Raw genomic sequence first — 12082 nt, forward strand, 5'->3', positions numbered from 1 at the left:
AGGAAGGATAAAAGATCAAAGGCTGTGAGCTTGCTTTTCCAGGTGAAGTAGAAATATGACCAGTGTACCTTCTGAGGCATCACCCAAGGCATGCCTATTTCTCCTGCATAGCAACCCAGACCAAATTTGCAATAACAATGATGATGGTAACCATGCAGATTTCACAAGGGCAGGGGCTGGATTCCATTCACTGCTGTATTCCCAGGACTAGAATAGTTCACAGGAAGTGCTCAAAAGATATATGCCTACCAAAGAAACAGTCACTGCTGTCATTTATTGATGATATGTTTTATGCCAAGTCCTTTAACCTTCTTACCTCATTTCATCTCTATAATAACCTATGAGGTATGTATTTTTTCCCCATGGATTATTATTGGAGAAAGTGATATTAAGCAGACTTGGTAATGGCCAGACTGACAAGAGAGAACTTTCATGCTATGTTACCAGTAGCCCATGGAGAAGGTGGGCTAATAATAATAACAAAATCAGTTATTGGGAAAGTAGTATGTAGCAGCAAGTGCTCAGCATGATCTTATTTACTTCTAACAACTCAATGAGATAAATATTGCTGGATAGTGCCAACTTACAGATGAGGTCAGAAAGTTTAAGCAATTTGCTGGAATTCCAACCCACGCTTGCCTCGTTGACTGCGAATTCTCCCCCCACATACCCTGCCTCTCATGATACATGTTGGGTTGCACACCTTCCTCCAGGGAATATGAGACGAACAACAGTGTGAGCCAACTCCTACATGGAATGCCCACCAACTGGCTAACTGCAAATATTTCCTTGCAAAATATTTAGTAGCATGCATACAGGAAAAAAAGAGTCCTGAAATAACAATCTGAGGATTTAGGTTGGTTGGTTTACAATGAACTGGAGTCTCCTTTAGACAATGACAAAGGTCAGAGGTCACCAGGGCAGAAATCCCCAGGTGCCTAACAACAGGCAAAACTGGAAAAACAAGGACCTCGTCCCCAGGGTAACCTTTCCTCCTTAGCATATCACTGGTCGTAGGTTTAGACCCCCTTACCTTTCATATCGCTGGTCATGCGCCTCGGGCCTTCCCCTGACCTCTCTTCCCCTGACATGCTGCTAGTCAGACCCCTTTGAAGAAGGAACAAGGGGCTGAAGAGTGGCCTCATGCAACTCCAGGTCCTTGCACAACCATTCCCTTAAGCATTAACCTCTAGGGATAACATCTAGGCCTCCGTTGTGTTTCAGCTCCAGGCCCAGATAAACTAAGCCATGGATCAGCTGTGATGACTAATGACCCCCTCCTGGTGCTGACCAACCAGTGGAGACAATCACCCTGAAAGGACACACCTGAAAAGATGATGAATACTCGATTGGGATCCTTCCCGAGAACTCCACATAAACAACCTCAAGACCATTACCCAGTGTGGCTCTCTGTGGAGAACGCCTGCACCTTTCCCCATACCTCCCCTTGGGCGCATTTTCCTTGCCTTCCTCTTTCTTCCAAACCAGTGGTTCTCAACCTTGGCTGCACATTAGAATCACCTGGGAATCTTTTTAAAATCCTGATTTCTGGGCCTCATCCTCCAGAAATTCTGTTTCTTTGTTATGGGGTGGGGCCACAACATTAGTAACAAAGAAACAGAATTTCCGGAGGATGAGGCCCAGAAATCAGGATTTTAAAAAGATTCCCAGCCGAAACCGGTTTGGCTCAGTGGATAGAGCGTCGACCTGCGGACTGAAAGGTCCCAGGTTCGATTCCGGTCAAGGGCATGTACCTTGGTTGCGGGCATATCCCCAGTAGGAGATGTGCAGGAAGCGGCTGATCGATGTTTCTCTCTCATCGATGTTTCTAACTCTCTATCTCTCTCCCTTCCTTTCTGTAAAAAAATCAATAAAATATATTAAAAAAAAAAAAGATTCCCAGGTGATTCTAATGTGCAGCCACATTAGAATGGGGTCGCCTAAGACCATCCTGCCTTCTCAACCTTCTGGCCCTTTAAATACAGTTCCTCATGTTGTGACCCAACCATAAAATTATTTTCGTTGCTACTTGATAACTGTAATGTTGCTACTGTTATGAATCATAATGTAAATATCTGATATGCAGGATGGTCTTAGGCGACCCCTGTGAAAGGGTCGTTTGACCCCCAAAGGGGTCTCGACCCACAGGTTGAGAACCGCTGGCCTAAGGGCTCTTCTTTTATCAGCTGGCTCACTTCTTCAACCTCTGTGACTCTCTAAATAAACTTTCTGATATAGTTTGAGTCTTGGATCTAAATTCTTTCTTTAAATATATATATATATATATATATATATTTCAAAAAGGAAGGATCTGAATTCTTCCTTAGCCAGAACTCAAGTACCAAGTTTACTGAACAGAGGTCCAATCACCATTAACATTCTGATGATGTTTCACTGCTTACATAATGATTTTTATATTTATTGAACTAAAACAATAGCATATAAAACAAAGAGATTATCAATAACATTTCATAAGCTTAAAATTCATAATTAGTGGGTGTGGTACAATTAATTTCCCCACATATTATCCTAGTTTGAATTCAACATTTTGAGACTTCCCTCACACATAATTTTAAAGAGATGCTTATATATTTGTTCTGCTTTGTATGCAGAAAATATGAATTAAAGAGGCATTTTTCTTCTGGGTGTGGTTCTCCATCCAAAAATTGGGTGGTTTTCTAAAATTGAATATATCAGAGTCACTGAGTCACTTTTTCCCAAGTAACAACTCAAAAAGTCTAGTACTGTAATGTATGTATATTCTTCCAAAACTCTTACTGTTTCAGAAAAAATAATACAGAGTATTAAAGAATCAACCATTTGGAGACATCAATAAGAAAGGCTGCCTATACTTCAATTAAATGTGGGGCAAGAAATAAACAATGGGGGAAATGGAGTAGTTGGATAGATGTCCTAGGATTCAGATCTAAGGCTGCCAAGTCCCTCTTTTTCATCCCTCCAGCATGCTGAACTCTGCTGAACTTTGCTGTCTCAAGATTCTGACTCAGGAGGCCTGCAGGGAGGTTTAGAGATCTACTTTTGTAACTCCAAATGTATCTATAATGATAAAAGCATAATATGCTAATTAGACCGGACGACCTTCCAGACAAAACCGGGGCTGCGAGGGAAGCCTGGGTCCCGGGTGCCAGAGGGAAGTCGGTGACAGCAGCTGGGGGAAGGAAGGCCTACTCTTGCACAAATTTCGTGCATCGGGCCTCTAGTTCTGACTTAAAGTCAAGGCTGGAAAACACTACTGTAGGCCGGGCACTATGAAAAGACTGGGTCACAGGGGCACAAAGATAACCAAGATTTGGTGTTACCCTATAGGAAGTCTTGTCTGAGAGTAACAGCATGTATTTCAATGCAATATGATAAATGCTCTAAAAAATAAAGTCTGTAAAAAGGAAAAAAATCTACTGACACCACCAACAACCTGGCCTATTGAAAAACAAAGGCAACCACTAGACATATATTTGTTACAATATTCAAATAAATGCCAAAGATGAAAATAACCTGGTATGCCACAGAACTAGGGAAACAAGTAGACCTGAGGGTAACTTGAGTCTTTCCTCAGGCAGAAACTCAGAAATACAAAAATGGTCTTATTTACAAACGTAAGTTAGTTGACCTCTCTCCTTTAAGAAACATTCATGCCTCTTCATTGTTCCATTTTCTGCCAACTGCCAAATGTTTGCTAGAAAAAGACAATCTAAAGTTTATAAAAAAAACACACACACACACACAACCATTAAAAAGGAGAAAAATTAATAGGCCACTGTGTATATATTTAGGCTTTTTTGTTGTTGTGTTTTGTTTTTTTTTAATTGCTCTCCTCACTAGACCAGGGAAAATTTGATCCTAAAGACAACAGAGTGAGTCAACAGTGACATCTAGTGTTCAACCCTATCCTTCGAGCAAAGTCCCTGGATGGAGATAGGATCCTGGTGTTAATAGAAAATGCAATTGAGATGCACTCACCTGAGCATTTTTGGTGCTGCCTCCACAGATGTCCACAGGGAAAGGATGCAGGTTGTCTTACTTCCAGAAAGATCCAACATCTCCCAGCCTTAGAGCACAGTTCAAGTTCAGGAGTTGGTTCCATTCTATCTGCCTCAGCCTCCTCTCTATCCCAAGGTCAAGATAGGATGATAAACCCTGGAGGACACAAGCCCTGGGTGATTGTCTAAGAGCCTTCTCTTGGAGTTAAGTGAATAGGTCTTGTTAACTTTGGAAAATAATCCTGCTTTTGCATTAACTTTTTGCTGACATCCTCAATAAATAGTGAATTCTGGGGGAAACTTAACCTATTGCATTCTATAGTTAAGGAGCTGTTTTTTATCTGTATACTAGAGGCCCAGTCCACAAAATTCGTGCATGGAGGGGGAGGGTGTCCCTCAGCCTGACCTGCACCCTCTCCAATCTGGGACCCCTTGGGGGATGTCCAACTGCCATTGGACATCCCTCTCACAATCCGTGACTGCTGGCTCCTAACCGCTTGCCTGCCTGCCTGCCTGATTGCCCCTAACTGCTTCTGCCTGCCAGCCTGATCACCCCCTAACCCAGCTGTGGGCAAACTACGGCCCGCGGGCCAGATCCGGCCCGTTTGAAATGAATAAAACTAAAAAAATAAAAGACCGTACCCTTTTATGTAATGATGTTTACTTTGAATTTATATTAGTTCACACTAACACTCCATCCATGCTTTTATTCCGGCCCTCCGGTCCAGTTTAAGAACCCATTGTGGCCCTCGAGTCAAAAAGTTTGCCCACCCCTGCCCTAACCACTCCCCTATTGCCTGATTGACGCCTAACTGCTCCCCTGCCGGCCTGATCTTGCCCCCAACTGCCCTCCACTGCTGGCCTGGTCAGCCCCAACTGCCCTCCCCTGCCAGCCATCTTGTGACGGCCATCTTGTGGTGGCCATCTTGTGATGACATTGCGTGTGACGCCACCTAGGCTTTTATTATATAGGATGCCAGTAATGTTCAACATTTTTTTTATTAGCAGTGAAATTCTTTAGAGGAAAAAAATTAAATATTACTTGGAAAGACAGTGTTAAAAAAAAGATTAATTTAGATAAAAATAGATTAGATATGGCTGCTCTATTTAAAGCACAGCTAGGTAGAAGAACTGGAGACCCAGTCTCAGACTTCCTGAACCCTACCTTTCTCTCACCTCTCCTCTCTTCATTTCCTGCCTGGAACGGTGGCTGTGGGCGCCAGGTGATGACATCACATAGCAACGCCTGGCTTTCTCTCCCTAGCGACTAGCCTCCTTGGAGTTTCTTCAGCCCAGGAACCCGACTTGCTTTATACCCAGGTACAAACATCTTATAGTTTAACCAAATGTCTGTGAAGTGTGCCTCATCTCATTTGATCCTCACAGAAGTCCTGGCATAGGTAGATAGGAGACTCGGTAGAATCCTATTTTCATTAGCCGGAAAATGGAGATTGAGAAAGTTTAGAAACTTGACCTGATTGAAAAGAAGTAAGAAATGGTGGAACTGCCCTAACTGGTTTGGCTCAGTGGATAGAGCGTCGGCCTGCAGACTGAAAGGTCCCAGGTTCGATTCCGGTCAAGGGCATGTACCTTGGTTGCGGGCACATCCCCAGTAGGAGGTGTGCAGGAGGCAGCTGATTGATGTTTCTCTCTCATCGATGTTTCTAACTCTCTATCCCTCTCCCTTCCTCTCTGTAAAAAATCAATAAAATATATTTTAAAAAATGGTGGAACTTAAAAATGACTTCAGGTTTTTTCACTGCGCAGAATGTAGTCAAACACTGCTACAGTTAAATATTTCACCCTTTGTTCTCCCTGCATGATCTACAATAATAATCTGCTTCGTATTAATATTTACTGCTGTGTTGCTGATAATTACCTGAAAGAGAAGTTGGGGTGCTTCACTGGGCTGGAAAAAGTTTAGCTAAATTAGAAAGCAGGTCTAATTAAGCAGGTTTATCTATATATATAAAGCTCTCACTGGCACCAATAGCATGCATGTTTCCATCTGTTATTGTTGATTGTGAATTTGGTTGACACTTCTATTACAGAGAAAAGGTGAATAGGGATATTAAAATATTTCTTCTAATTAATTTCCTTTCAACGTGCACGAATTCATGCACCGGACCTCTAGTCCTTTCATAAATCGCTGCTAGAGAGAACATAAACTGGTACAAATCTTTTGGAAAATATCTGATGATGTACATAAAGAATGATTTAAATATCTATGCCCTTTGATTCTATTATTCCATTAAGAACAAAGCAATATGCATGGAGATGTTCATTGCCGAGAAAAATTGACAATTTCTAAACGTCCAAAGATAGATGAAAGATTATAAGATGTGTTACATCTACTCAATGTTATATCATAAAGCTTTGTAAAGTAGATGCTCTAGAGCAGCGGTCACCAACTGGTGGTCTGAGGACCACTGGTGGTCCATGAGGTCCAAAAGGTTGGCAACCGCTGCTCTAGAGGCAACTTACTAACAGAAAACGTTTAGGACCTGTGGAATGTGGTAAACTGTCAGTTCATGCATGTATCTTCGGCTTAGACAACATTTTTAAATTTTGTAACCAACATTTTAAAATAAATAAAACTGCCTTGGCCGTTGTAACTCAGTTGGTTGGAATGTCACCCTGTACACCGAAAGGTCTCGGGTTTGATTCCTGGTCAGAGCACATCCCCAGGTTTCGGTTTTGATTCCCAGTAGGGGGCTTGCAGGAGGCAGCTGATCAATTCTTTGTTCTCACATGGATGTTTCTTCCTCTCCCTTTGTCTCTCTCTCAAATCAATAAAAACATATCCTCAGATGAGGATTAAAAATTAACAAAATTTATAGTATTTATGTAAAAATCATGTTTGTTTGGCTCTTATAAAAAAATTAGAATAATTGGCAAAACTGAGATCTTCTGCATGACAGCAATCCTTCGAAGCTGAGTAGTACTTGCTCCCTTAGGGTAAGGAACACATAACCCCCTTTGATCCTCAGTCTCTACTCAGTGACCCTTGGAGACATTTGAGTTCATGACCCCTGATCTAAATTTAATAATCAAAATATGAAATTGTACATATAATTTCAAATAGACACATGAAAAAGGATGTAATGTCCCAAAATGTTATGAGTAATTAATTGTATTAGAGTTCTTGTATTATGGCTAGTTTTCTTTTTTACAATTTTTTTAAATACATTTTTTATTGATTTCAGTGAGGAAGGGAGAGGGAGAGATAGAAACATCAATGATGAGAGAGAATCATTGATTGGCTGCCTCCTGCACACCCTTGCAACCCAGAAATATGCCCTTGACCAGAATGGAACCTGCGGCCCTTTAGTCTGCAGGCCGATGCTCTATCCACTGAGCCAAACCAGCCAGGGCCTTTTTTTTTCTTTTTTTTACTATTTTAAAATTTCCTGCATGGTCTTTATATTTTAAAAATACAAAATATATGACCTTTCAGCAAATGCCCAGTCTTTTAGTAAGTATCAGTGATTTTCAGCCATTAGAAAAGAAAGGTGAAGGCCCCGTATTGCCTCCCCCATAATCTTGCAGTCAGGTGCTATATTACAATGAAAGTGAGTCTTAGGCCAAAATCTTCTAAGCATACACTTATTGCCAGGAATGACACATTTGCTTCCTGTAATCCCAGAGAAGTTCTCCTTTCTTTTCTCAGGACCTACAATATTGAAATAAAATTTTGAAGAAAACTTGAGTGACAGTTTCATTCTTAGGCAGACACAACTAGATTCCGATAAAATCGGACAATATAGTGTGAGATCTCTGAAGCAGGCACAGGACAGAAGGCACTCGAGGCCTTGAGCATTGCTGGGTTCAACAGGTTCTTAACATCTTCCTCCTGCAAAGAGGATGGAGGGCAAACAGCCCAACCACTTATCTTGACTACTACTCGTTTCATACATGGAAAATTATTCCTAACACCGTTTGTGCAGTTTAATGAACCTTCTGGTGTCAATTTTGATAAAGATGATTAAAATGATTAAACAACCATCTTTGTAAAGTGGATTGCTGATTAGGATACTTCAAATCCTGCAAGCCTCTAGGATGTATGACAAAGTTTAGTTATCCATTTCATATTACTAATGCTGAAAAAAATTTAAAGTAAATTGCTACTAAAAACTACAGCTGTTGGTTTTTGAAAAAGTAATGATCTATAAGTCTATGTTTTATCAAGCTATTATGTGTCATAATTTAATTTTTGTTTTCATAACACTGTTCTTCCTAAATTTAATCTCACTAAATACTTAGAATATAGATGAGCAGCAAAATCAGATAAACTCCATTTAGTTAAAATGATCAAAAGATGATCAAACTAAGACCTGTTTCCCTGACTCAGTTCTCTAAAACCCAGTCTTCAAAACCCATGTTAAGGGACTTGAAAATTGAAAAATTGAGATGCCAAGTGTCCTCTGTAGTGTGTTAAAACAAAATATAGAGCCCTGGCCGGGTAGTGGGTTTAATCCCTGGTCAGAGAACCTTACGGAATCAATCAATTAATGCATATATAAGTGGAACAACAAATCTTTCTCTTTCTCTCTCCTTCTTATTTCTCAGAAATATAACACACATCCAGCCACCAAGTAAGTACAGAAACCTTTTAATTCCCTGCAAAGAAAATTTCCTGGATAATTCCATATGTCTTTATAATCATAGAGACAATCTTATCCTTACTCAAACATTACCAAAAATAAAGACTATGGTTACAATTTATTCTCCATAGATGCAAACAATCTCATCTATTTTGACATCAAAAAGGCAGAAAAACAAAATACAAATTCCAAGGACAGAGATTAAAACAACACTACTATTTTTTAGATTTATTTTTTTGTTTTTATTTTGTTTGACTATTGCACTGTTTGTATGTTAACCTTGCAAGAACTCTTGGAAGTGAGGAAAAATATCTGCAGGCTAATTTTAAAGACTATGAGAGGATTAGGCACTAAATAATAAAAAAAAATAAGACTTTTAGCTTACTTATTAAACTAGGAAAATTTTTCCTGAAACATGACAGTTAAATTGGTCTGCAATGCATTAATAAATGGAGAACATGGGTCTCCTCTCACAAATAACTGAAACATATGTTCACTACCACAGAAACTAGTCAAAATATGGATATTTTCAAGTCAAAATTCCCTGGAATAGACTAAAAACAAGTTACCTTTTAACCTAAAGTTGGAAGAGCAAAATCTGTAAAAGTAATAATATTGTCATTGTTCTCAGCAATCTATTCATGAATCCTACAAGTTCTGAAAGTCTTTTCAATAAAATGAACCCTGATTTCTTGGCAAGCTCCTTACTTAAGAGGCAAGTAACTTTTGGAGCTGGCCTTCTCAGTCTGTGGATAGAAGCCAGCTGTACTGCCAGCATTGCTCCATTTAAAAAATCATCTTCAGAATGAAAGTCCAGCAATGACCTTCTCCAGTGCAACACCACCTGCAGAGATGCAAGATGGCACGAGAGGTCCCTGGGCAGGTGCAACTCTCAGCCAATAAGCCGGAAACAGGTTAAAGAGAAGAGAAGGAAGCAGGGGCCAAATGTTTCTGTTTATAGATGCTATCCTGGGTAAAATATCAAGGGCTTTTGGATCAGAAGTGGACAGTGTGCAAAAAGGAGGTAATCAGATACCAATAACGTCGAGAATTTAAGATGCTTGTTCCACAACTAAAGACAGAGCTTTTAATATATACCTGCAGGATGCTCTGCTTTGGGTCATTCTATTTGAAACTCAAGGCTGCACCACACTTAGTCATTTCTATTATCTGGTACATCTGTATTTCTAAATAATTATAACTGATACTTAAAATGATGTCTCTGACACCCTCCAAGGTTCTTCCAAATTAAAGAAAGGTCACATTGTGTCTGGTATTATTTTGGTTTAGCCTATATATACATATAACAATTGTTTAAAAACCAGTAATCCATATTGGGCTCAATGAGAACTCTCTCCATTAATCTTATTGTTTTATTAACTAGAATATCCCATTCTCCCAATAGGACTCATGACTAAGGCTTATTGTACAACCAATACCAGAATGAGGGCAATGGGTTCTTTGAATCAAAACGCTCATGATGAAATGTCCCACTGACCACCTCTTCGATGCAAGACCACCAAGGTGTTTCAATGCAACCTGAACATCTCACAGGATACAGTCCTCATGAAGACCGGATATCCAAATCCTTAGACATTTGTAGGATTCAGAATCATTTTTCACTCAGTTGACTCTCTACTTGCTGACTTGTATCTACATTCATTTGTCCAGCTTTGGTTGGCTGCTGAGTTCCAGTGGAAAAATTCCAACTCTGCCTCCCAGCCTCTCCTCTAGGGACTTGGAAATGGAAGGTAGTGCAGTTCTTTCTGGCCATCTGCCAAGCAGGGCACCCCGGGCTTCTTGGGGTAAGTTCGACGGGCAATTTTAAAGAACTCTTCTGCAGCATCGAGAGCAATGAGACGGTCCTGCCAAGAAATTAAATACAAAAACGTTGTCAAGATGGGAACCCAAGCCCTGTCGATGGGAAAACCAATCTAACAACAACAAAACCCATCCCAGACATAATAACAAGGAAACATTTATTAAATTTTTCTCGACAAATTTAGAGAGACACCTTAACCCAGCGGTTCTCACCCTGTGGATCGCGACCCCTTTGGCGGTCGAACGACCCTTTCACAGGGGTCGCCTAAGACCATCCTGCATATCAGATATTTACATCACAATTCATAACAGTAGCAACATTACAGTTATGAAGTAGCAACGAAAATAATTTTATGGTTGGGTCACAACATGAGGAACTGTATTTAAAGGGCCAGAAGGTTGAGAACCACTGCCTTAACCCTTTACTTACATTATCCAAGAAAACAGCCTTTCAAATTCTTTGTCAATCTTGGGTTATATAAACAACATTTTTCATATCTCTGACCTACGAAGCTGACTATACAGTAGAATTGGCTGAAAAATACAGAATCTTGAGCCACAACCCAAGCCTCAATAGGTCTGAGTGCAATCCAGAAATCTGAATCCTACAGCCCCCTGGGTGACTCGTGCTACTGGCCACAGATGCCAGTACCATCTGCTACCTCACATTGCGGGGTTGCTGGTGGGGTTGGAATGAGGAGTATATAGATTCACAGAAAAGCAAAAAATTGAAAGCAAAATCAGGGCAGATGGAAAATGCATCCACTCACCACAACGAAGAGGTATCTCTCGGAGAGCTCCCAACCTGTTGGGAAAATAGCGGTCTCTTCAGCCAGTTTCAACAAGATCTCTCGAGCTTTCCTTGTGTTTTTAGAGTCACTGATGGTGCTGAGTTTCGTCACTGACAACAAAGAGTCTGTTTCCTTTTGAAAACCTAAGGTAAAAAGAAAAAGTACCCGTCAAGTAAAGTAGTCACAGGAAGGGACTGTCCTGCAGCACAGGCCCTGCAGGAGGTGAAGGGATTCCAACGTGGATCTGAACAAGCATCGGAAAACTGAAGCCAAAGGCGCCGCTCCGTGGGCTGCTTTCCAGCTCAGGGTGACTGGCTGGCGGTGTGTTTCATTGAAATTCAGTTTAGCTCAGTGGATAGAGCATCGGCCTGTGGACTGAAGAGTTCGGGTTCAATTCTGGTTAAGGGCACATGCCCGGGTTGCAGGCTCAATCCCCGGTAGGGGGTGTGCAGGAGGCAGCCAATCAATGATTCTCTCTCATCATTGATGTTTCTCTCTCCCCCTCCCTTCCTCTCTGAAATCAATAAAAATATATTTTTAAAAAAATTTGTTTGATATTTATTCTTGTTTAATTTTCTTTTGTTAACTTTTTCCACAGAGTTAAACCTCACATGCTCATCCGCTGACTGCTTGTTTTTCTTGTTTTGGTTTGAATCCCTCCTCCCACGCCCTCCTTTTCCTCTCCTCCCCAAGCCCCAGAATTCCAACCTGCCTTTGCAGCTTGGAAGCCAAAAAGTGGTCACTTCCAGGTCCCTCCTCCTCCAAGCCCACATTCCCTTCCCCGCAGCAATATGGTTGGCTGCTTAAAATTACTTACCCAAAGGTATAAAAGACTCATAGATTTAAACCTGCCTGGAGTAAATGACAT

The 12082-nt window shown here is 40.7% G+C and overlaps 1 protein-coding gene across 1 annotated transcript in view; it reads right to left on the reverse strand.

Moving 5' to 3' along the window:
* Positions 1-8593: 8593 nt before the first annotated feature.
* MREG (melanoregulin) overlaps positions 8594-12082 on the reverse strand; it is a 51540-nt gene continuing 48051 nt past the window's right edge. The window contains exons 4-5 of the mRNA XM_014462506.2: positions 11194-11357; positions 8594-10467 (exon numbers count right to left, since the gene is read on the reverse strand). Coding sequence (XP_014317992.1) covers positions 10333-10467; positions 11194-11357 — 299 coding nt within the window. The 3' untranslated portion in view covers positions 8594-10332. The remainder of the gene's footprint in view (positions 10468-11193; positions 11358-12082) is intronic.

This window comes from Myotis lucifugus, unplaced genomic scaffold (genome assembly GCF_000147115.1).
Source record: "Myotis lucifugus unplaced genomic scaffold, Myoluc2.0 scaffold_3, whole genome shotgun sequence".
Classification (NCBI taxonomy): domain Eukaryota; kingdom Metazoa; phylum Chordata; class Mammalia; order Chiroptera; family Vespertilionidae; genus Myotis; species Myotis lucifugus.